Source organism: Rhincodon typus, chromosome 12 (genome assembly GCF_021869965.1).
Source record: "Rhincodon typus isolate 14 chromosome 12, sRhiTyp1.1, whole genome shotgun sequence".
NCBI lineage: Eukaryota > Metazoa > Chordata > Chondrichthyes > Orectolobiformes > Rhincodontidae > Rhincodon > Rhincodon typus.
In genome coordinates this window covers 23476227-23503194 of record NC_063343.1, presented here as the reverse complement: position 1 = coordinate 23503194, position 26968 = coordinate 23476227, and the positions used below count along the sequence as shown (strand labels likewise).

Below are 26968 nucleotides of genomic sequence, written 5' to 3'. Positions count from 1 at the left end.
TTCTGAAGAAGGGTCTAGGCCCGAAACGTCAGCCTTCCTGCTCCTCTGATGCTGCTTGGCCTGCTGTGTTCATCCAGCTCTACACCTTGTTATGTCCGATTCTCCAGCATCTGCAGTTCCTACTATCTCTGAAACGATTCTGTGCATGTTATTTTCGCCCTGGTTGTATATGTATTGTATTAGCAATTGTGTGATCCATTCGTGCAGACGTAGACCAATTAAAATCTCTTAAAGTTTACTTGTCGCAGATCCCCAAAATTAGAAGGGGACGATTTGAACCTGAAAGTGGGTCTTGTCTAAAGCGTGAACCTTGGCCATTCATTACAAAAAGAATGAGCCATTGAACCCTCAATTTCCGGCTCAGGGCCCGCGCATGTGCCTTTCTGCCACAGTCTTTGGCAATGGTGCGGGATGCCGCAAAACCCGGCACAGGAATCACCTGATTAAACCGGACTGAGTATGCATGAGACGAAGGAATTCCGCCAACCGGGGTTGGAGGGGGGTGGGAAGCATTCCCTTTCATTTTCTCCCACTTTTGAACAAAATAACTCCGGGGACGGGGGTGAACCCAAGCCTATGAAACTTTTGTCGCTCGTGCTGAGTTCAGGTTGTGATCCGGTTCCAGGTGTTTGGAGGGACCGCCTGTGCAGGGTCAGCCCACGGCGGAGGAGCGCTGGGAAAGATAGCTGCTGTATGTCTGCTCCACAGTAACGCGATCTCCCTGTTGCTGCATCTTTTTACTGTCAACGGGCTTGGGGCACCTCTCGTCCTGTTAGTCACTGTGCATCGGACATTGAGTTTCAGCTTTGTGCAACATGGCTGGTGGTGTTCTGCTGACTTGTACTTTATTGCTCAGAATCGCAGTCACTCTAAGCCACCAGGAAGAACCGCCCCCTAAAAAAATAGGTAAGATTGGTGTTTAAAAGTCATTTAACTGCCGAGTAGTAACATGCTTGATGTTTATATTATTTCAGCTTGTACAGATGGTATTCTCAGATCTTTTTACCGAGAATTGCTGTCGAAGTAACGTCCCCTGGCAAAAACTAATGCATTTTGCCGCAAACATATGCAGTTTCATGAATCCAAGAAAAATGAGACTAAGTCGCATCCATTGCAAAAACGCTGTAGAGATGTTGGAAATGAGAAGTGCATCATTGTGCCTAAATTAGCTTGATTTTGGTACATTGTAATACATCAAATGGAATTCCTCTGTTTCAGATTAAGCACGATTTGAAAGATGCTATTTGGGGTAGTTTGAACTGGTTTGTGAGGCCAAAGACCTGAGTGGTAGCTGTGACATTGCTAGGATTTCATGTTTTTTGATTCCTGCTGCAGTCAGATGATTGTGTAATAAAAATACATCATCATGCTTCCCCAATTCATAGAAGAAATTTGAAGAGTTGCAGCAAAATTCCCAAATGAGATTTTGAGGCAATAAGACAGGTTTGAAAGAATATCTAAACTGATGTGTTGTATTGGAGGCATGTTTATTTATACATGGTGTAGCAATTGTATGAATATTAAATAATTTCTGGTTGGTTTTGATTTACATCAAACTCATCCAAGTCCATAGTAGAACCAGTTTTGCTTGCAACTTCAAAATCATTTGGTAAGAGTGTAAATTTGATGCACCTCTAAGTATTTTTCTTTATTTCTGCCCTCCCTTTGGTTTTTCACAGTGTGTTGTGATCAGCTGCAATTATTAAGAGTTCGTAAAATACTTAAGTGGATTGCTAAAATGTCAAAATCTATGTAATGTTATGAATAAAGTGATTTTGTTTCAATGTGTGTTTAAACATAACCAAAATAAGTAGCTAGATATTATACATTGGGATTCCTTTTATTCACTCCATTTCATTTTGTTCTCCACAGCTGTAGTTGGTGCAGGAATTGGAGGATCATCAGCTGCCTATTTCCTTAGACGGGAATTTGGTCCTAATGTTAAAATTGATGTCTACGAGAAGGGCACTATTGGAGGTCGACTAGCAACAGTAACTGTAAATGGTCAGCAATATGAGATTGGCGGCTCAGTCATTCACCCACTCAACCTTCACATGCAAGACTTTGTTAAACATTTAGGTAAAATGATATTTAATAATTCAGTTTCCAAAGTACTCAGCATGTTTTCTTTAGCAATGAGGAGCTAAGTGGCACAGTGGCTCAGCAGTTATCACTGCTGCCTCACAACGCCAGGGACCCAGGTGCTATTCCATCCTTGGGCTGTGTGGAGTTTGCACATTCTCCCTGTGTCTGGACGGTTTTGCTCCGGTTTCCGCCCACAGACCTTGGATGTGCAGATTAGGTGGATTGGCCATGCTAAATTGCCTGTAATGGTCAGAGGTGTGCAGGCTTGGTGGATTAACCATGGGAAATGCAGGGTGACAGGGATAAGGTACAGGTGTGGGTCTGGGTGGAATGCTGTTTGGAGAGTTGGTGTGGACTCGATGCGCTGAATGGCCTGCCTTCCACACTGTAGGGATTCTGTGATTCTACAAAAGCTGAGAACTGCATTAATCCAGAATTAAATATATTTGAAGTTTGATACAATAACATGAGAAATTTGATTATTGCTGAAAAAAGACGCATTTTATCAAACCTCCTATCTTACACTCAAGACCATTTGCAAGAATTACAAAAGTAAATGGAAGACAACATTTTATCTGTGAAAAGAGTGTGCTGATTATTGGCAAGTGGGGTATGATTGGTGGAGATGTTGCCATAAAATGCAGCAGTTAATGATGATTTGCAGTTAACTACCAAGCTGTGTTTAAATTTTAGGCATGACATTAGCACTGGTAATGAAATACATGACTGGTTACCGCACTGTGCTTTCACAGGCCAAGTGCAGGGAATTGGATTAGAATAGAAAGATGGTTGATAATTGCAGACACAATGAAGGGCTTTTCCCATGCTGTAAAAACTGTGACACTTACATCTCGTAAACCTTGGCACATGGAACCATATGAGAAGGAGTAGGCCATTTGGCCCTTCAAATCTGCTCTGCCATTCAATACAATCACCTGACTCAGTACCCTGTTGCTGCTTTCTGCCCATACCCTTTGATCCCTTTAGTCCTAGAACTATAAACAACTCCTTGAAAGCATTCAGTGTTTTGGCCTCATCCACTTTCTGTGATAGAGAAGTCCGCAGGAGCACCAGTCTCTGGGTGAAGAAATTTCTTCTTATATCAGTCCTAAATGGCCTGCCACATAATCCTTATGCAATAAATGGCTCTAGTTCTAGACTCCCCAGTCATTGTAAACAACCTTCCTGTGTTTACGCTGTCTAGTCCTGTTAGAATTTTATACATTTCTGTGAGCTCCCCTCTCATTATACTCAATGGAGTTTAAGAATCCTAACTGATCCAGTCCCTCTTCATATGTCAGACCTGCCATTGCAGAAATTGGTTTTTTAAGCCTTTGTTTCACTCCCTCCATAGCCAGAACATCCTTCCTCGGGTGAAGAGATTGAAACTGCACACAGGACCCATTGTGGTCTTACGAAAGCCCTGTATAATTGCAGTAAGACATCTCAGCTTCTGTACTTGAATTCTTTCATGATGAAGGTGAACATACTATTTGTCCTCTTCACTGCCTGCTGCACCTGCATGATACTTCCAGTGACTGCTGTACAAGAGCACCCAGGGTTTGTTGCACTCCCCTTTCTCAATCTATCACCATTCAGATAATTTGCCTTCCTGTTTTTCCTATAAAATTGAGCAGCCTCACATTTATCCACATTATACTTCATTAGCCCTTTAGGTCAATTTGTCCAAATCGCACTGACGTTTCTCCACATCCATCTCACAGCACATCTCCCACCCAGCTTTGTGTTGGCTGCAAACTTGGAGTTTGGAGATAGTGGGTTTAGTTCCCTCATCTAAATCATTAATATATAATGTGAAAGCTGGAGTCCCTGCACTGATCATTGTGGTATCCCCCTAGTCACTGTTTGCTACTTTGAAAAAGGCATATTTATTCCTGCTCTTTGCTTCCTGTCTGCCAACCAGTCCTGTATTCATGTCAATACACAATCCCCAATCCCAGGCACTTTTAATTTTGCATGCTAATTTCTTGTGTGGGACTTTATCAAGAGCTTTCTGAGAGTTCAAGTAAACCACATCCACTGGCTGCCCCTTATCAATTCTAGTACTTACATCCTCGAAAAATTCCAGTAGATTTATCAAGCGTGATTTCTCTGTCAAAACTCCATGCTGACTCTGCCTGATCCTGTCACTGTTCGTCTCGAAAGATGATCAGCAATGTATCTGCTATTTCAAGGGCCACTTCCTTACGTACCCTGGGATGTAAACTATCAGACCTTGGGATTTACTGAACCTTAATCTCATAAATTTTCCCAAATGCCGTGTCCTTGGTAATACTCATTTCCTTCAGTTCCTCCCTCTATCTAGAGCCTATGTTTCCCAATGTAGTTGGGACAGTATTTGTGAAGATAGAACCAAAGTATATATCTCATTGGTCTGCTGTCTCTTTGTTCCACTTTATAACTTTCTGACTGTAAGAGACCTACTCTTCAAATCTTTTTCTCTTCAAAAACTTACAGAAGCTTTTACAATCAGTTTATGTGTACCTTCATATTCTGTTTTCCCTTCTTAATTAATCTCTTTGCCCTTCTTTGCTAAAATTTAAGCTGCTTCCAATCCTCAGGTCTGTTGCATTTTTGGCCAATTTGAATAATTTTCCTTGGATCTAATGTAATCACCAATTTCCCATGTTAGCCATGGTTGAGCCACATTTCCTGTTTTGTTTTTATGGTCAGGAATGAACAATTCCTTTTCATAGGAAGTTCATAGACACACTAAATATTTGCCATTGCCGATACACCAACATTCCTTTATGTCACAATTCCCAAATTGTCATAGTCAGTCCATGCCCGATACATTGTAGTTTCCTTTATTTAGATTTAGGATCCTATTCTAAGACCCAACTATGTCACTCTCCATCTTAATGAAGAATTCTACCAAATTATGATCACCTAGAGACCTCGCACTGCTGGATTGCCAGTCTTCCTTTCTCATGACACAGTACCCAGCCTTGGATATCTTGTTCTTTAGTTGGTTCCTCAACATATTGATTCATAAAGTCATTCCCAACACACTTCAGGAATTCCTCCTGTATGACATTTCCTTTTCTTCATTCACAAGATGTGGGTGTTGCTAGCTAGGCCAGCACTTATTGCCTATCCCTAATTGCCCAGAGGGCAGTTAAGTGTCAACCACATTGCTGGTCTGGAGCCAAATGAAGGCCAGACCAGGTAAGGACAGCAGTTTCCTTTCCCAAACATAAATCTATTGTTACAAATTTAACTTTAAAACAAAGGTTACTTATAGTTAATTTCTATGCTTTTTAGAAAGCACCAATACAAAAGCGAAGAGCTAGTCACCAGCATTCCTTTAAAAATTTTTTCTGGCTGCACAGGCCTCCGAAGTCGGTCTGTGGAACCATTGGAGCTGCACACATACGCTGCTGCATAGCTGAGATGGAATGTTGCTGTCAATATTCCCTGCTAAGGACTAACAAGCTAGGGAGGGTACCATCTGTGTCTTTTTCTACCTTGGCAGTCTAGATCTGAAAATAAACAAATGTCTCTCGGCCTTGCAACTATAAGTCTGAATATTTCATTGTCTTCACCCTGTTCATAATCCTATGGTATGTTTCTCGTCAAATCGCAGCACAGTGGTTCAGTGGTTAGCACTGCTGTCCCTCAGCATCAGGGAACTGGGTTCGCTTCCAGCCTTGGGTAACCATCTGTTTGGAGTTTGTACGTTCTCCCTGTGTCTGTGTGGGTTTCCTCTGGTTGCTCCGGTTTCCTTCCATAGTCCAAAGATGTGTAGAATAGGTGGATTGGCCATGCTGAATTGCCCATAGTGTCCAGGGATATGCAGTCTAAATGGACTAGCCATGGGAAAAGCAAGCTTACGGGAATAGGGTAGGGAGGTGGATCTGAGTGGAATGCTATTCGGAGGATTGGTGAGGACTAGATGGACTGAATGGCCTGCTTCCACGTTGTAGAGATTCTGTTATTCTATGAAATGGAGCTAAGCAAAGTCACAGGATGTAACAGTTCTAAGCTCTGCATTGGCTATTGCTAGAGTAGCACACTATAATACCAGATTAATCAATGAATATATTGATTGTGTGATTGTAACAAAACCAAATTAATCATGCAATATTAGTTTGCCTACTAATCCTACACTCTTAACTGCCTTTTGCAACACCAATCAGTTCTAGGGCAATTAGGGTAGGACAACAAATATTTGACCTTGTCAACGATGCCCACATTCCATGTAAGAATAATAATAGAAAAGCTGATACAAAGCTGGCACCCCACTTTATGTTGTGTGAACAGGTACCTGCGAGCTGAGTCCCCTACTGTCCATTTTTTTGGAACTCAACCATGCTTTCATGATGAGACCATCTGGCAACTGCATTGATATGTAGCCTTGAGTATATAATAAACAAGGGAGAAAACTGAGTTTTCTAATCTAAGAAAGCAAAGTGTTAAGGAAGGGAAAATGTAGCCAGCAGGTTATGTGGAAAAAGAGATAACAAGGTGTAGAACTAGATGAACACAGCAGGCCAAGCAGCATCAGAGGAGCTGGAAAGCTGATGTTTCGGGTCCAGATGCTGCTTGGTCTGCTGTGTTCATCCAGCTGTACACCTTGTTACCTCAGATTCTCCAGCATCGGCAGTTCCTACTACCTATGTGGAAAAAGAGACAGATTTGTATTTTCAATTGACTTTATGTCAAAACCAGAAAAACTGGCTTTCACCCACGCTCAGTCTTGCTTCAATTAGATTTTCAACAAGGTTCACCAAACCAGAACCAGAACCAGAAGAACCAATACCAATCAGTGCTGTTGAGGCCTCTGCTGCCATACCCACAAATTAAACCAGAAACTATTTAAGCAGAATCATTCAGGTATTCACTGTCTAAACCAGCTGAACGTTTTTATCACAAAATGCACTCTGCTGGAGGTCCAGAAACGGCTCGTACAATTCAATAAGTTTTATTGTTTATTACTGTATTAATTTGTTTTGTTACTCTCTCTTCTCTGTCTGTACCAGGGCTGAAGCACAGAAAAGGTGTTCCAGAGAAAGTGGCACTCTTCAATGGGGAAGAGTTTGTGTTCGAAGAAACTGATTGGTACCTCCAGGATCTGTTTAAAATGTGGTGGCGATACGGCTTTGGTTTACTACGTCTGCAGATGTGGGTGGAAGAGATACTGGAGAAGTTCATGAGGTACGGCATATTTTGTAATTCATATGTTATTGCTTAGAAACCAACAAGTCATCAGTTAGTAGACACATTGTAACATGATTCACCCCTTCCATTGTTCCTGTAAAAGTAAAGAAAGAAGTTATATTTTCGTAGTTTCTTGTTCATGCCCTCACAACAGTTTAAGTATTTTTGAAATGTAAAGGCTATTGTAATGTGAGGAACTCAGCAGGCAATTGATATACTGCAATGTCCTACAAGCAGCAGTGAATTGAATGTCACTCTCATCTGTTTTAGGTGTTGGTTGAAAGCTAAATGTTGGTGAGCACACCAGATTCGCTCCCCTGCTCTTGTAATTGTGCTTTTGGACATTTTTACATCCACTTCAGAGGATGTATGTTAAATGTCCTACCTAATTAGTGGCAGCTCAGGCAATGTAGCACTGAAGTTTGGCTGGGATGCCATGCCAAATCTCCCAAGTGGAGCTTCAGTCAACAACCTCTTGAGGCCATTGGAAGTTCCACCATAGCAAAGGCTGGCACCTATTTCAATAACAGAAAATATTCTTGGTGCAAGAATGTGACCATACTATTATTGCAGCAGAATACTGTTCCAGATCAATGTGGAATCTACTGTCAAATGTCTCTGTTTTGGAATCTGTTCTGCTTCCTTGAACATCTCCAAAAGTCTGCCAGCAGCCTTTGCGTCTGTAGCAAATGATTGACTATTAGGAAGCAAAAACTCAGTCCGTGAGTGCAACCAATGGTTCATTTTATTTGTTCGTTAAAGCTCAAGATGTCCAAAGGTAATCGCCTAGTGCTGTCATGGCTGATGTCACTATGATCAGCTAACTTACACCAGTTCATACTTTTAAATCTTTTGCTATAATACTTTGGCAAAACTTTGAGCAGTCCGTTAATCTTCAGGAATCAAGACTTTTATAATTTTCGTTATTAACTTTCATTCTGTGGCTTTGTTGCTGCCAAGATATAATGAACCAAAGCATGACTTCTATAAGCAAAATATGTTGGCTCTAAAAATCCACAGTTGCTCTGGTGAATGCCCATGGTACGGTTAGCAGCAATCACCCCCAAATGTGTTAAATCCCAGTCTCGTGGGAATGTTTCCTGTTTAGCCTTATGGTGAAGGAGCCCTAACCTGACTTAACAAGGCAATCTGCATAAAGAGGGACCAGTAATGGGGCTCCTTAGGTTGCAATGGATGTTGGCTGCTAGGTCCATTATTAAAATCTCTTGTATCGAGGTTGGTTAGCTCGCTGAGCTGGTTTCTTGTTTTGCAGACGTTTCGTTACCATGCTTGGTAACATCCTCAGTGCAGCCTCCGATGAAGCACCGGTGTGTTTTCCCGCCTGGTTTTTAAACTTTGTGAGGAAATCCATCTCAACGGACCCCAGAATTTAAAAACCAGGCGGGAAGACACACTGCTTCATCGGAGGCTGCACTGAGGATGTTACCAAGCATGGTAACGAAACGTCTGCAAAACAAAAAACCAGCTCGGCGAGCCAACCAACCTCAACACCCACAACCCGAGCTACAGATCTACTCCAACACCTCAGATCTCTCGTATCATCAGCACTGGCACATCTGGTCTCATCTGATGTATGTGGCTTGAAAAAGAGTGACGTGCATCTGAGTTTCAGGGTGGGAAGAAGGATCCAGAACAGTTTGACCAAATGTTTTGCTGAGTTCTTTTTGGTTTGGGGCAGCTTAGAATTTGCTGATTGTTCCCTCCCCCATTCCAAGTAGGCCTGTTGCCTTGTGCTATCATTCAGAGACATGTCCACAACCTCATTAAATTGTGTAGTTGCCCATGTTATGAGAGAGGTGCTAAGTGAATGCTAGGTACTTCCCTAAAATGTTGAAAGAAAAGTTATTTGCCCAAAATCAAACCTGTAAAGTTGTGATTGTGAATTGACAGCTGTTTCCTTGTGTAACCTCAGATGTGGTAGAGGAAGCAAATGCTGTGTCTGACTGGAACTGCTTTTCTTTCCTTCCTGCACTTAACTTTCTTCCATTCCCATGCTGCCCTGAGGACAACAGGCGTTGGTTATGTTCTTCAGTGCCTCAGTCAAAAGACTAATGTTTTAAGCAGATAGTCTGAATTGCTATTTAATAGCAGTGCTGAGCTCAGTAAATGTTTTAGACATTTGCTACAAAAAAATGGCTTCTTTCCATGTGGCATAGACTAGCAAGTTACTAGCCTTGATTGAAATAATTATTGTGAATGAGATTTTTAAAACACTGGGTATCTCTTGGCAGCTGATGGAAGAAACGTTGCGTTTTTTTTCAGATGTTTGTATGTTAGTTCCTTTTAATGCTTGGCAATCAATAAGCAACAATTTTCTGAAGAAGTGAAAAAGGAGGAGTGGTGATTAAAAGAAATGCTTGACCTTGTCTTGTCATTGTGTGGTAGGATCTACAAGTACCAGGCCCATGGCTATGCCTTCAGCACAATGGAAGAAATGCTGCAGTCATTGGGTGGGGACCGTTTCGTTAACATGACACGGCGACCTGTGGCAGAGACTCTGCAAGAATTAGGAATCTCACAGCGCTTCATTGATGAAGTAGTCACGGCTATTATGAGAGCAAACTACGGTCAGTCAGTAACCATTCCTGCATTTGTTGGTACGTAGCTTTTTAATCTTTAAATACGTATAAAATGCATACACATAAGATAAAGGAAAGTGGTGGCATAGTGAACTTTCACTGGACTAGCAAACCAGAACCTCAGGGCCAATCTCCCAGAGACACAAGTTTGAATCCCACCTTGGCAGATGGCAATTCAATGAAAATCTGGAATAAAAAGCTGGCCTAGTGACAACCATGTAACCACTGTCGATTGTTGTTAAAAATTAATATCCTAATATCCTTTAGGGAAGGAAACCTGCTATCCTTAGTAGGTCAGGCAGCATCAGAGGAGCAGGAAAGCTGACGTTTCAGGTTGGGACCCTTTTTTCTGAAGAAGGGTCCCGACCCGAAACGTCAGCTTTTCTGCTCCACTGCTGCTGCCTGGCCTGCTGTGTTCCTCCAGCTCCACACTTTGTTATCTCAGACTCCAGCATTGGCAGTTCTTACTAAGCCTGCAATCCTTGCCTGGTTTAGCTTACACGTGTCTCCTGACCCTAGGGAATGTGGCTGACTCTTAAGGAATGGGGTGGGCAGTAAATGTTGGCCTGTGACTGCCACACTCTGTGAATGAATTACAGGGGAGTGAACACCTAACATTAACATAAATTTTAAACAAAGCATGCTACTAGTTGAATTCATTTTAATAATCTGGTTGCATTGGAATTGATAGCTACTACAGGTCATGTTTCTTAACAAAAAGACCAGCATCTATTTCACAGTTAAGATTCTGTAAAAGGAGAGGCGTTTCACTCTGACACAGTTGAATCAAGTGATCTACTCCGCAGGAAAGTGCTGTATAGTCTGTACAGCCAGAGAAGGTACTGATTAAAGTTAATTTTAATTCTTGACAGGAATTTTCTGGTACCTTGCCTGTTTGATAATTCACTTCTGTGCATTTAGTATTCAGGTCTTGTGTAAAAATTGGCTGCAACAATTTTCCTACCTTAAAGAATAAGTTATTTTCTTCCACACTGAGTTTGGCACAGCTAGATGCAATTCATTCTTGTGAGATAAGCAGCTGTTCACGCTAATATTCATAGATGCTTCTGCAAGAAAGATAATATTGGCAGGTCTCACTCTGTTCGACATAATTTAAATTTATAGAGGTATTTGTCGAGTTGTATTTGTGCAGTTTCTTCTTTCTACATGTTAAATTGAAAGAAGCAAAGGATGAAATGTGCACAAACAACACAATTACAGAGCTCTATCAACATCTTTGGGTTTATCCCATGATTGAATTTAGCTTTACACCATGTACATTTTGTATTTTTTTTATTGTTTAGAATCTTAGACTTAATACAGCTCAACACACACACACACACACACACACACGCACAAAGAAAAAAGTTATGGCACAAAACAAAAAAATGAACTACCAACCTAATTTCATTTTCGAGCACTGACCCGTATTGTGATGAAGGTTCATGTTATTATTGTTTGGAAATTTAGGTACTACGGAACCATGTATAACTAAGTTTGATTTTTGTTTACCATGTGTTCATGGGGTGTAGGTGCCACTTGCATGGGCCAGCATTTATTGCCCATCCCTAATTGTCCTCGAGAAGATGGTGCAGAGCTGCCCTCTTCAACTGCCGCAGTCCACGTGCTGCAAGTAGACCCACAATGTCTATAGACCGTGAGGTCCATGATTTTGACCCAGTGACACTGAAGAAATGGTATATTTCCAAGTCCAGATGGAATGTGGCTTGCAAGCTAGTGGTGTTCCTGTGTATCTGCTGCTTGTCCTTCTAGGTGGTAATGATTGTGGGTTTGTCGCTGTCTAAGAAATCTTGGTGAATTTAAGCAGTGCATCTTGTGGATGGTACAAACTGCTGTCACTGTGCATCAATGGTAGAGGAGGTGAATGTTGATGTTCATGGATGGGGTACCAGTCAAGCAGGCTGCATTGTCCTGGTAAGTGTCAAGCTTCTTGAGTGTTGTTGGAGCTACACTCATCCAGGCAAATGGGGAGTGTTCCATCATACTCCTGATTTGTGCCTTACAGATAGTGGACAGGCGTTGGGGAAATGGGAGGTAAGTTAATTGCTGCAGAATTCCCAGTCTTTAACTTGCTTTTGTAGCCATAATACTTATATGGCTAGTCTAGTTCAGTTTCTGGTCAATGTTGATATTGGGGGAATTCAGTGATGGTAATGCCATTGAACATCAAAGGATGTTTGTTAGTTCTCTCTTGTTAAAGACGGTCATTTCCTGGCAAGTGGTGTGGATGTTACTTGCCACTTATCAGCAGAGCCCTGGATGTTGTCCAGGTCTTGCTGTGTGTGGAGTCGTCTTTAGTATCTGAGGAGTTGCGAATGATGCTGAACATTGTGCAGTCATGATTGAACATCCTCACCTTATGTTTGAGGGAAGTTGAAGATAGTTGGTTCTAGGACACTCCCGTGAGGAACTCCTGCAGAGATGTCTCGGGCATGAGATGGTTGACCTCCAACAACCACACTCTTTCTTTGAGCTAGGTATGACTTCAACCAGCAGAGAGTTTAATCCCTGATTCCTAGTGATTTCCAGGGAGTCTTGATGCTGCTCTCAGCCAAATGCAGTCTTAATGTCAAGGGCTGTTATCCTCACCTCAATGCTGGAATTCAACCCCATTAGCCCCTGTTTGAATGAAGACTGTAATGAGGCCAGGAGGTAAGTGGCCCTGGTAGAACAAAAACTGAGCAGGTTGTTCTTTTGCAAATTCTGCATAATTTTGCTGTTGACAACCTCTTCCATCATTTTGATGATGTTGGATTGTAGACTAATAGGGTGGTAATGGACCAAGTTGAATTTGGCCTACTTTGTGTACAGGACAAACTTGGACAGTTTTCCACATTATCAGGTACCTGCCAGTGTTGTTGTTGTGTGGAAACGACTTTGCTAGGAGCAGAATTTGTTCTCTGCAAGCTTTAGTACTATTACCTGACTCTTGTCAGACCCCATGGCCATTGCAGTATGCAGTGTTCCCAACTATTTCTTGATGTCACAGAGTGAATATATTTGATTGAAGGCTGGCATCCGTGAGGTTACAGATTGTGGTTGTAGTCTATATTGTGCATTTTAAGAAAATAGAAAACACAATTTTTATTGCATTTTAGATCTTGAATTCTGTGTGGTGTTGGGTTGGCTGGAATTTGTTTACATGTGTTTAAATGAAGTCTTTTCAAAAATCCCTTGGTGTGAATCTTTCATTGTTTTAGAAAACAAGGATTAAAGAGGGAGATAAACAGGGCAGGTGTCTTTTTAGAACATAAATATGTTCACTTTTAGAAAGAGAAACAGACCATCCAGAAGGTAAGTAATTGTTGTAATTTTCAAGACAAACCTGTTACCTGGAGAGAAAGGACCTGTAAGTAACACTTACGGTGCAGGTAAAAGTTTCAAAAAGAGTCAGGTTAGAAGGAAAGGAATCCTAAGTGACTTAGATGCTAGTAAGATAAAAGCTGTAGAGAAAGAAGGCTTTAAGATGTCAAGAGAGGAAGACATCCTACAAGGCTGTAGAATTCATGAGTTCAGGGAAGACAAGTTAGGCGAGGGAGCTTTGTTTCAGAATCTCAGAAATAGACATTAATTAAAGAAGATATCTTTGAGTGAATGTGGACATGCCATGTGGAAACCATATCCTTGACCAAGGACCTTCAAAGTAGAAACTGAACTTTGAGTATCTGTAAGATTATTCCAAACTCATGACCACTTCCATATAGAAGAACAAAAGTAGCAAGTACATGGGAGCACCACTACCTGCAAGTTCCCCTCCAAGCCACTCACCGTCCTGACTTGGAAATATGTCACTGTTCCTTCACTGTCACCATGTCAAAATCTGAGACCTCCCTCCTAACAGCATTGTGGGTCTATCTACAACACTTGGACTGCAGTGGTTCAAGAAGGCAACTCACCACTACCTTCTCAAGGGCAACTAGGAATGGGGGGAATAAAAGCTTGTGTTTCTGTTTTCCTTCAGGATGTATAAAGATCCCAGCTAATGGTAATGCTGGGCAAGTCAGATCCCAGAGTGGAACCTTGCTTGATAGATCATATATTTAATTCTTGCAATTTGGTTACCATGGTGGTTACATGGTGGAACAATCACATGACGGTGCCGATATCATTTTAACAGAAAAGCACAAGCATATTACACAAAACAAAATGGAGAAAACAAAGCTGTATAAAAGCATGTGTATGACAATTTGGAAAGATGATAGAATTGTTAATTGTGCTGAAAGAGGCCATTCAGCCCACTTTGCCTGCAGTGGCTCTTCTAGCCTTCTGACTTGGTACAAATCTCTTGTCTTTTCTGCATAAACTTGCATGTTGTTTCTATTTAAATAATCATCTAATGCTCTGTTGTATGCCTCAAACCTGCTCCAGTACATTCCAGCCTCAACATTCGCTGTAAGTCAAAAATTATATCTCCCCTTGCATTTGCTTCTTTTACTTTAAAGTGCCCTCTCATCCTCTTAGGAACAAGAACATTCCCTATATCTATTCTGGCCACACCCCTAATAAGTTCGCAAAGTTCTAGCGGCTCGCCTCGTGGCCTTCTGCACTCCAACAAAAGTGCAGTTCCAACTTCCTCAGTCTACCTCCATTTCTGCGATTTCTCATCCTGGAACCATTCTCATCAAACTCTTCAACAATGTCTCTAAAAGGTTCACATTGTTCCTAAAGTCTGATGCCCAGAAATGTCACGATACTCCAGCTGAGGCCTGACCAATGTCTCATACAAGTTCAACGTAACTTTTCTACTCTGGTACTCTATGCCCCTTTTTATGAAGCCTAGAATACTGTATGCTTTAGTAACTACTCTCTCTACCTGTCCTGCCATCTTTAATGACTTAAGTATATGTACACCGATGTCTCTGTGCTCCTGCACAACCTTTAAAACAGTGCCCTTAATTTTATACTGTCAGTCCATGTTTGTTGTACCAATTTCTATCAACTCATACTTGTCCACATTGAATTTCATCTGCCACCTATCCACCCACTCCACTAACTGGTCTGATCCTTTGAAATTCTACACTGTGCTTCTCGGTTTATAATACTCTTTTTTTTATATTGTGCACAAACTTTGAAATTTCCCCTGCACACTAATATGTACACTGTTTACGTATATCACAAAATGCAAGTGTCCCAATACTGACCCCTGGAGAACTCCACTACAAACATTTTGCCATTCCAAAAAAATACTCATCAACCATTATTTTCTGTTTACTATCACTCAACCAATTTTGTATTGTTCCTTATATTCCATGACGTACAACTTTCTCAAGATGTTGTGTGGCAGTGGACTGAATACCTTTTTGAAAGTCCATGTACATTATATTAACAGCCTTGCTCCCATCAGCTCTCTCTGTTACCTTGTCAAAAAAAAACTTCAAGTTAGTCAGACATGATTTATCCCTTTACAATTCCGTAGTGGCTGTTTCGAATTAACCTGTATTTTTCCATGCAGCTATCAATCCTGTTCCAAATAGTTGTGTGTAGAAGTTTCTCCACTGCTGAAGTTAAACTGACTGCTCTGTGCTCACTGTGTTTAGCTTTACAACATTGTTTTGACCAAGAATGTAACATTAATAATTTTTCATTCGTCTAATAGCACCCCTTGTCTACTGTGGTTCAATTACATACTTTCTAAAATGAGGCAACCAGAACAATGCAGTGCACAAGTTGTGGCCTGATTTTAAGTTTGATGTAGCTCCAGCATAATCTTGTTGGCTAATAAAGGAAAGTATTCCATATACCTTTTTTAACTACATTATCAACCTGTACTACTACCTTCAGGGATCTGTGGGCATACACTCCTCTGATATCCCTCACCTTCCTCTGAACTTCTCAGAATCCTACCATTTATTGTGTATTCCTTTGTACTATTGATCTCCCCAAAAGCATCACCTCCCACTTCTCTGGGTTGAATTCCATTCACCATTTTTCTGCCCACCTCACAAGTCCATTACTATCGTTCTGCAGCTTCCTTCCTCACTATCAACCATGAAGCCAATTTTTGTGGCATCCCTATACATTGTAATCATGTCCTGTACATTTAAGTTCAATTTATTAATAATGAGGGAACAAGTATTGATCCCTGTCGAACCTCATTGGAAATAATCTTTAAGTTGCATAGATGCTCATCAACCATCACCCTTCATTATTGATGTAGACTACATTAATTACTCTCCCTCATCAATCCTCTTTCTTAACTCCTGAAAAAATTAAATCAAGTCACTCAGAAGCCTTTCCTTAATAAATCCATGCTGACTTTCCTTGAGTGCTCCATGCCCAAGTGACAATTTGTCCTGTCTTGAAATTAATTCCAATAATTTGTTCACTACCGAGATTGGAGAGATTGATCTGTAATTATTCAGACTGCCCGTCATTTTTTAAATAAATGTATAGCCTTTTCAGTCCTGCAATCCTCTGGCACTACACCTACACCCAGTGAGAATTGGACGTTGATGGTTGGAGCATTCGCAGATTTATTTTTTGTTGACTTGTTTAAACAGTCTGGGTACATTTCTTATGGCTGTTGTGATTTATCCATATTCATGGTGCTAATCACCTTAACTCTTCCTCTTTCCATCTGTCTGCCACACTCAATTTTTCAGATCTTATGGTCTTATGATCCTCTTTAACGACAGTATCTCAATCATCCTCTTTAGTAAGACAATCACAATATAGTCATTCATAATCACATCTATGTCTTGTATCACCACATAGGCTAGCTTTTTGATCTGTTATGAATGCTGCTCTTTGTGTGGTTATAAAACAACTTTGGGTTCTCCTTGATTTTATGTGCTGACAGTCTTTCGTACCCTCTGTTTGTTTTTCTGCTGTACCTTTTGATTTTGCCCTTGCACTTTTGATACTCCTGTCAATTTTTTGCAGTATTGAATTCTTGGTGTCTGATATAAGCTTTCTTTTTCAGTCTTATCTTACCCTGTATGCTCCTACACATCCAGGGAGGTCCAGATCTGGCCAACCCACCTTATTTCTTTTTGAAAACATATTTATCATGATCTTCTTTAAACTCCTCCATGAATGCCTCCCACTGCTGTAACACATGCATTATGGATTTTTCTTGGAACAAAAAGAAAAGAGATGCACATTTTGCATGAGTGTGCGCTGTTGCAGTTCAGGGGAATTTTAAAGATTGTTACCATCTGTGTTTGTGTAATCTATACATAGACATGGTAAGATGCAATTTATAATGTTAAATTACTTTGAATTTTAGTATTGCTTGTAGGCAGTCAAGGTTATGAAAGCTCTCATTGTTGCAATTTTGTACATGGCCTGTGGTTTGTCGCAGTGCCGCTAAAAATAGTACATTCTGTGGCATGCTGAGCTCATATTATTGTTCTGTTGGCTTAGTTTACTTGAAACATTTGACACAGCAAGGTGTTTAGAACAAGGAATACTTTCAAAGCAAAATGCTCCATTGTCTATTGAGAATGGCTCTCTAGCAACTGTTCTGAGATGCTTCCAGTGAATAGCCAGAGTATCAGTTCAGTTCAGTCCCATGAGTGACCCTTTTTGCTTCCCTACATTGTAGAAAGGAAATTGTAACTCTAGGAAAGATGCTTCCTTCCACCATTTTATGCAGCTCCACAGACTGCAAATGTGCCAGTTTCAGATTTTATTTGATCTTTTGTGTTTGTCTGATTTTAATATGGAGTTAATGACATGGAGTAAACTACGACAAACTACTTATGAGATATTGAACAACCAAGAAAAGGGGTGGAAGTTATTGGAAGTAGGCAGAAATGTGAGTTAAATTTGCAATCAGGTCAGCCATGTTCTTATTGAATGATGGATCATGGTGGAGAGGTCAAATGGCCTATTCCTGCTTCTAATTCCTATCCTTGTAAGTGGGTGTTTCTATTTAGTAAATTAATGGCCCCATATTTGCCTTGATTATGCTTAAATTTAGCTTGGGAGGAGTACATAAGCAGATGTGTGACAAAAACAGAAGTTGCTGGAAAAGCTTAGCAGGTTTGGCAGCATCTGTGAAGAACAAAATCAGAGTTAATGTTTCGGGTCCAGTGACCCTTCCTCAGTACAGAGCAGATGTGTGAGACTGGGTAAGCAGCTCTGGGTAAAGTATTGTGAGCAACCACAGGAGCTGGAAAAGGAGGGACAGTCTTGTGCGCCGATACTTTTTAAAAATTTCGTGAACTGTGTGTTTTTCTTCTTGTATTATTTTAAACTGAGAAGGAAATTGCGTGTATTTTTCTCACCTTGGATGTGCAGCCCCTTCCAGTACCATTCAATGTTTTTGCCCCTTCACTAAAATTGGGAGGAAACCCTCTAGTTGTGCCACCTGCACAAGAACAAATGCAAAATGGAAAAGGTCAAAACTGGCTAATCTTTCGTCCAGCCAGCCTTTGTCTGTTCAGTACTGTGTCTGCCAATAAACTGGGAAACTGGAGAAAGATGCCTTTATGATCTGCTTGTCTTGTCCTCATGGGGTCATCTGTAGGTCACACCAATCTGCTAATCAAGCTTATCTAGTACTTGATTTAGTACTAGCAAATTGGAGTTGAACAGATATGACTTAGTCCCACTTGACTTTCTTGTGAAGCAGAGTTTTGTAATAACAAAAATATTACAGCCAATGATTTCCCTCTTCTCATCTCTTGAATTCACTCATGGCTGGGGAATAGGTTACACAGATCTGCTCCCAAACTTCTTCCATTAACAAGTGATAAACAAGCTGCCAAAAGATGCATAATAGCAGCGTGGAACAGCTATTGTTTAACTCTTTTCCTCTCCTATCGTGCCTATGTAAAAGGACCTATTGTGTGTGCTTTGTGGGGTTGAATCTTTGTTCCTATAGTTCATAGTAGCGCGTCAGGTGAGAACAGTTGCTGGAGATATACTGTTGCTGAAAACTGTAGTCAAGAAAGGAACAACCTGATTAACAACATCGATCCATTTTTGGTGAGGCACTAACATGCTAAAATATAACAATTTTCTTTCTATATTCCCCACCCCACTTGAACTAGAAAGGGGAAGGTCTGTTCAAGGAGAAGAATTGTGAAACTGTCAAATCCAAATTTGTATAAAAGATCATTTTAGATCATTACAAAATGTGCTTCTCTTTCACCATGTTTCTGTGGATTTTCTTACGCTTGGATATTTTCTGAAGAGTGGCCCAATTCTAAGATAAAATGGCATAACCACACATTATCCTCCTCTAAAGACTTCTGGTTACTGACCATTTTACAAAGCATTAAAACAAGGTTATTTTGAGGGGATAATAGTTCTGCAGATTAAACATGGGATGAAAGCAGCAAACACTTTCCTCCTACATTTTCTGCTTTATTTTCTCTTGGGTTATGAGAATATTGCAATTATGCATTAATATAATGACAGGCTGAGTCAAAGCAAATATTAAGAACAATCCCAGAATTCATATGTAAGAATGCAGTCATTTCTCAGAACAACTAACATTTGGTTTCACATAAAATATAGAATCCACCCACATTTCTAATGTTTTATCAACCTCTGTACAGAAGTGACAGCTTAAATGTCCAGAAGTAAACCCTTCATGAGAACCATTCTGACAAGAGATTTGAGCTTAGAGTTAAGCTGTGGGCTTGTCAGCATTTGTGATTAATTCAGATTTGCAACAACTTGCACTGATGTGTTTTGTCTTCCTGTTGAATGCTGGCCATTGAGAGTTGAAAAAACAGCACCCGGCAGGGGAGATGTTTTTCAGCTATCCTGATGCAGTGTCCAGTCCACTGATGATGTTTTTGCCTGTGTATTTTTGGAGCTGACTTCAAGAAGAACATCAGAGCTTGTTCTGTCCTTTCCATTGGATCCAGAGGAGGTGGCAGAGGCATTGCTGATGGAACTTAACTAGTGGCTTTGTGTATCCAATCCAGGGTTCACTATGCTACAGGAGTGTGGTGACAACAACTGCTCTGTATAATTGGACTTTTGTTGACTTTCAGAGGTCTTTGTCGTCAAAACACTCATCGCCGTGATTTATAGAAGGCTGAACCAATATATCTGCTATGAGGTTGAATCTTCTTGTCAATAGTGGGTTTTGAGACAGATGGGAGGTGGAATATTTGTTTGGCCAGGTGTGGGTTGATTTTTGTTTTGTTTTGGGAGCATTTGAGGACAGACAATTTCTTTCAATATTAATATATGTAAAGAGCTAAGGAACACAAAAACTGTCATTTACATTAGTTGATGTAGTGTACAAACTACCAACTAGTCAGAAAGATGTAGAGGAATAAATTTTCATGGAAATTAGAGAGATATTAAAATTGTAGAGTGTTTTATAGTGTAGTACATTAAATATTGACATATAGTGGAAAAACGTTTAGAAAAGAGGAAATGTTGCATGAAATATTAGGAAAATTGACCAATCGTTCAGTGAAAGAGATTATAAGGAACTGTTTTTACTTGTAAATTATTCCACATGGTGGTGAAGTTTAAAGGCACTTACAGGCTTTCATAGAATTAAGCATACAATGACTTCTGTAAATAATTACACATACCCTGAGGGTCACACCTATGACACAGCACTGGAGAAGTCATTGTCACAGGCTTTAAGATTGAACGTTTAAAAGCCACCAAGCCTTTTTGAACTTTGAAGTATTTATAAACACCCCTCTTTTTATATATATTTTTCACTCTAGCTACATGAGAATCTGTATGCTTTAAAATATTACCTCATTGAAGCTGGAGGTGCCGAGTAGATGATCCAGCTTGGCCTCCTCCAGTTGCGGTGACCAGAATTCCAGATATCAGCCTTCAGCCAATTCCATTCACTCCATGTGATATCAAGAAATGGTTGTAGTCACTGGACACTGCAAAAGGGCCCTGGCAACAGTCTCGCAATAGTACTGAAGATTTGTGCTCCAGAACTTGCTGCTCTCCTAGCCAAGCTGATCCGGTACAGTTACAACACTGGCATCTACCGAAACAATGCGGAAAATTGCCCCCGTATGTCCTGTACATAAAAAGCAGGACAAATCCAAACCAGTCAATAACTGCTCCATCAGTCTACTCTCGATCATCAGTAAAGTGATGAAAGTTGTCATCAACAGTGCTATTAAGCAGCACCTGCTCAGTGATGCCCAGTTTGGGTTCTGTCAGGACCACTGAGCTCCTGACCTCATTACAGCCTTGGTTCAAACATGGACAAAAGAGCTGAATTCCAGAGGTGAGGTGAGAGTGACAGCCCTTGACATCAAGGCTGCATTCAACCGAACATGGCATCAAAAAGCCGTAGCAAAACTGGAGTCAATGGGTATCAGAAGGCAGACTGTCTGCTGGTTGGTGTCTTATGTTGCACATAGGAACATGGTTGCGGTTGTTGGAAGTCAGCCATCTCACCTCCAGGACATCTCTGCAGGAATTCCTTAGTATAGTGTTGTAGGTGCAACCATCTTCAGCTGCTCTGTGAATGACCTTTCCTCCATCATAAGGTCAGAAGTGGGGATGCTCACTGATGATTGTGCAATGTTCAGCACCATTCGCGACTCCTGAGGTACTGAAGCAGTCCATGTGAACATACAAGATCTGGACAATAGCCAGGCTTGGGCTGACCGTTAGTAAGTAATATTTGCACCATACAAATTCCAGAAAATGCCCATTTCCAATAGGACTCAATCTAACCATTACCCTTGTCAATACCATGGTATTACCATCATTGAATCCTCCACTATCAACATCCTGGGGGTTACCATTGACCAGAAACTCAACTGGACCTGCCACATAAACACAGTGGGTACAAGAGCAGGTCAGAGGACAGGAGTACTGCGGTGAGTAACTTGCCTCCTGACTCCCCCAGATGTCTGTTCATCATCTACAAGGCACAAGTCAGGAATGTGATGGAATACTCCTCGCTTGCCTGGATGGCTGCAGCTCCAACAACACTCAAGAAGCTTGACACCGCCTAGGACAAAGCAGCCCATTTGATTGGCACCACTTTCACCGGCAGCCAGTCTCTCCACCACCAGTAGCATCAGTATGTAGTATCTACAAGATGCATTGCTTAAATTCACCAATTCACCCTTTTACAGCACTTGCAAACCCACAACCACTTGCATCTAGAAGGACAAGGGCAGCAGATACATGGGAACACCACCACCTGTAAGTTATCCTCCAGACGACTCACTATCCTGACTTGGAAATATGCCACTGTTCCTTCGCTGTGGCTGGGTCAAAAGTCTGAAATTCCCTCCCTAATAGCGTTGTAGGTCTACCTACAGCACATGAAGGCAGCTCACCATCACTTTCACAAGGATAACTAGGGACAGGCAATAAAAGCTGGCCCCAGTAATGCAAGCTTCCCACGAGAGCAATTAAAAAATTCTGAATTTCTTTTAACAAGAATAATTTGACACAGTCTGTGATTTTCTAGATTTATGGCGGAGTTATCTTTTCAGGGCTATAACTAACACAGTTTATTGACTTGTTTAACTTCTTATTAGTAAAGGATGTCCCTGTTTTTACTGTGTCTGTACAGTAACTTATCAGCTGCTGTCACTGAAATTTCTTTCAATTTAAACTGCCCAAAAAGAAATGTACTTAATAGGCAAAAAGTAAAGATTGAATTTCTGTGTGCTTAAATAAAACATATTTATCTGAGTACGTACTGAATGGCAAGTTCCCCATTTCAGTCAAACACTTTACCACTCATTTAATAATGTAATTTGGGCTCATACTGAATGCTCACAATCTCTCCATGCTCACAAAACATATCTAAATTTAAATTCCAAGCTTTTTTTTAAAAGCAAACAAATCTAGCGATAGCAATTAATGAAACTAGCTCCTGCAGTGGCAAACTGGACAATAAAAAAGGTAACTCACAAATGGAAAGTAACTCATCAACAATGGGCCTGGCCAATAGATTAGATTCCAAATGGAAACAATTCATATCCTCCCTTTATGACTCCTCATTAACAACATTCACTGAGAGAAGCCCTGTCACGTGACCAGAGCCTCATTGTTCCCATCTGGCTATCCAGATATAATTCTAGGTGTTATTCGCTCAGTATCTCAACTTCTTTCCAGTAGAGAGTGTTTTATATGCAGCGATCTGAGCATAATTCCCTCTAATGATGCTCCAATTCATGGATAAAATTGATGCCCAAATACCTCTTAACTTGACTGACTGACCCAATAGGACCTGTGTTCTTAACATTGCTAACAGCCTGTGTTGTTGCTGCTGGTGCTTTTTATGACGATTGGTGAGAAGTAGGAGGAGCTGTAACCTGACCAAAAAGTCTTGCAGTCAGTAGAAGTTATTTGCAAATTTATGTCTGGTGCCAACTGTGTAGTTTTTCAGGACTTGGTTTGGCTTGTGAAAGTGATTTTAGTACATTGAAGCATCTAGCAGTCCAATTCTATGCCACCTTGATAAAACTTTTGCTATCTGAATTTCTTGAGATTTCAAGTGGGTCAGTTATCTCTATTTGATTTCTAAATATCTTGCACTGTTAATAATTTATATTTGAAGAGAAACTGCAGTAATATGGTTAGATGCTGAATTGAGCCTTGCATTAAATCATTCATTAACATGGTCCATAGTTTTATTAGGCAATATGTTGCAATATTCAATTGTTAAATCAATTATTTTTATACATTTTTCTATGCCAGTGAAGTAGATGTTCCTACATTAATTGTTCTGGGAATCACAATTTTGTAACTATCGTGTCTACAGAGATAATATTGCATTTAAAGGTCAACATGAAAACCTGTATTTATGTGTTGCCTCTAATGCAGTTAAACATCCCAAAGGACAAGATTCAACCAGTACCTTTCTTGGAAACTCTGTGGAGCTTTTTCTGTTATCTAGCAGAACAATGCTATTGCTTAAATTACTAGATTAAAATTCAAGTGAGGAGTGAAAAACAACTGTGAGCTTTCAAAACTTGGACCCTTTTTATGACCACTGAACACTGATACTTAAAATTTACCATGACAATGTGAACTGTCAGGGGAAATCAAATGGAGTCACTGAGGTGTGAAATTAGCCTGGTGGAATTGAGAAGGCAAATTAGAATTTTGAGATCTGATGTCCAAGAAAAAAAATGTGCTTTTCATTTATCACTGATTTTATGCAGTATCTTTCCACAGTTTGATGATGTGCAGTTCTGTAAGCACCCTCTGGTGTTTATAGAACACCAAGATCAATCTTAACTTAAGGTAGGCTCAACCCGCTGTTTGTCCCATTTCCACACCATGCATCTTAGATGCTGTAAATTGGATAATGATCAGGAGCTGCAACCTGTTTTCTTTTCCGTTCTCTGCCACCTCTTTAGACTAGCTTCCTAGACCAAGCAGTGAGGTCCCATTTGTAGATCTGAGAGCTGCCAACTCCACAAAGATTGAAGATTGACCACGACACTTCTTCAGTCATTTCACTTCCATTCCTCAGAAGACTGTGAGGGGAGATTTTTCCTTGTCACAATATTGGTCACTACTCATTTCCCAAAACTTATCTATAATATATCTGCAGCTGCATTCTCAGACTTGAAATGATTCAACAAATGAGTTTTGTTCATTTATATATACAAGTTGTTTAAACTCCACAATTGTCTCCCATGATTCTCCATGTGAATTTTTCTGTTTGCAATGTTGCAAAAGATCATGTGCTTACCTGACGGGAAGGTTAGAAAGGAAAGGAAAAGAAAGAAACTGGATGGGCCACCTGGTATTAACTTAGGCACTAGAAGCGATGACAGCAAACACATGCCTATCGACCCGCAAATTCCTTGCTCCAGTATCTAGGGGCTCCGGGCTAAAATTGGGAGAGCTGTTCCACAGACTACTCAGACAACAGCCTGGCATAGTCATCTTTGTGGAATCATTCCTTAAAGACAATACCCCAGAAAACACCATCAGTATTCCTGGCTATGTACTGTCCCACCGGCAGGACCAATTCAGCAGAGGTGGCAGCACAGTGGTATACAGTTGGGAGTGATTTGTTAGGGCAGTCCTCAACATTGACTACAGGCCCCATGAAGGGTAATAGCCAGCAGGCGAAACATGGGTAAGGAAACCACTTACTGATTACGACCTAATGCCCTGCCCTTGGTTTATGAATCAATGTTCCTTCCTGCTGAACACTGCTTGGTGGAAGCACTGAGGATAGCAAAGACACACCGTGTAACCCGTGGACAGCTTCAATACCCATCACCAGGAATAGCTGAGCGGCAGCACCACTACTAACTGATTAGCTAACTAACTGACTAACAGAGCCCATGGATGGGTGGTTGGCTTCCGTGATGGTCTGGGCTGTGCACACCACCTTCTGTAGTTTCTTATGGTACTGGACAGAGCAATTGCCATACCAGGCCATTATGCACCCAGACAGCGTGCTTTCAATGGTGCATCTGTAGAAGTTGGTGAGGGACCTTATGGACACGCCAAATTTTCTGAGTCACCTGAGGAAGAAGAGGCGTTGTTGTGCCTTCGTGACTGTCGCATTTACGTGGGAAGTCCAGGACGGTTTGTTAGTTAGCGTCACTCTGAACAACTTGATGTTTTCCACACTTGCAACCATTGTGTTGATATAAATGGGGGCATGTTCTGACTTCCCAGCAAAGCTGCAGTCAATGGAAGTTGGAGTGGGCAAATCTCTCTGGTTGGTGTCATATCTAGCACGAAGGAAGATGGTTGTGGTTATTGGAGGTCAATTATGTCAGCTCCAGGACATCACTATAGGAGTTCCTCAGAGTAGTGTCCTAGATCCAACCATCTTCAGCTGCTTCACTAATGATCTTCTCTCCATTATATGGTCAAAAGTGAGATACGCACTGATGCCTGTGACAAGTACTGACCATTAGTGATTCCTCAGGTACTGAAGCTGTCTGTGTCCATATGTAGAAAGAGCTAATCTACATCCAGGCTTCAACTGAAAAGTGAAATTGGCATCACACTAGTGCCTGCATTGACCGTCTCCAATGAGATAGAATCTAACAGTACCTCTTGAGGTTCAATGGCACTGCCGTCACACACTACCCACATTCTAGGGCTACCATTGACCAGAAACTGAACTGGATGTGCCATGTAAATACTGTGGATACCAGAGCAGGTCAGTGGCTAGGAATCTTAAATTGATAACTCTCCTCCTGACTCACTGAAGCCTGTCTCCCACCTACAAGGCACAAGTTAGGACTACGATGGAATATCCTCCGGCGTCTTTAGAAACAATGGTTATCCGAAAAGCGTAGTCCATTGATACCTACACAACAGGAAGACCAGAGACACTAGTCACCCTATCATACATTAAGGACATACCTGAAATGACCACCAGATTACTCTGCCCCCGAGGAATCATGGTAGCCCACAAACTGACAGCTACTGACGAGAATAAAGGATCCAACAGCCACAACAAACAGAACCAACATTATTTACAAGATACCATGCAGAGACTGCCAGAAAGATTACATAGGGCAAACCAGAAGGAAACTAGCCATCAGGATTTCATGAACAACAATTAGGTACCAAAAGACATGACCAACTATCATTAATTCCAATACACATGGACAAAGAGGGACACCACTTCGACTGGGACAACGTAGCCATCCTAGGACAAGCCAAGCAAAGACATGCACGAGAATTTCTGGAGACCTAGCACTCAAACCAGTACTCCATTAACAAATTGGAGCTGGACCCCATATGCCAACCACTAAGAAACAAATCTGGAAGTGATGCCACCCACTCCAGCAAACCAAGACACCCATAGCAAATGGGACAGGACACCGACCCTTCACTGGAGGTGCATTGATGATATTACCTAGTGTGGTGGTGCAACATTTGCGACCAAACTTACCAGCTCAATGAGCAAGTCAACAACTGCAAACTGTATCCTCCACTTGTTGGACATCATCCAGGATCAAGCTATCCACCATGTTAAAAATTCATTCTCTTCACCACTGACACACAACTGTAGCAGTGTGTACCATCTACAAGATACATTGCAGTAAGTTATCAAAGCACCCTGATAGCACCTTCCAAACTGAGACCTTCTCCCAGCTAGACGAACAAAGGCACCAGATGCTTGGGAACACCACCTGCAAATTGCCTTCTAAGCCAAACACCATCCTGACTTGGAA

The 26968-nt window shown here is 41.1% G+C and overlaps 1 protein-coding gene across 2 annotated transcripts in view; it reads left to right on the top strand.

Moving 5' to 3' along the window:
• The first annotated feature begins 616 nt into the window (after window positions 1-616).
• The window catches only part of LOC109915331 (prenylcysteine oxidase-like), a 40272-nt gene continuing 13920 nt past the window's right edge, over window positions 617-26968 (top strand). The window contains exons 1-4 of one of the 2 annotated variants that reach the window (XM_048603884.1): window positions 617-906; window positions 1873-2079; window positions 7089-7263; window positions 9673-9854. In XM_048603884.1, the coding sequence (XP_048459841.1) occupies window positions 816-906; window positions 1873-2079; window positions 7089-7263; window positions 9673-9854 (655 nt within the window). In that variant the 5' untranslated portion in view covers window positions 617-815. Of the gene's footprint in view, window positions 907-1872; window positions 2080-7088; window positions 7264-9672; window positions 9885-26968 lie in introns of both variants that reach the window. The other variant, XM_020514942.2, reaches the window with a different exon arrangement.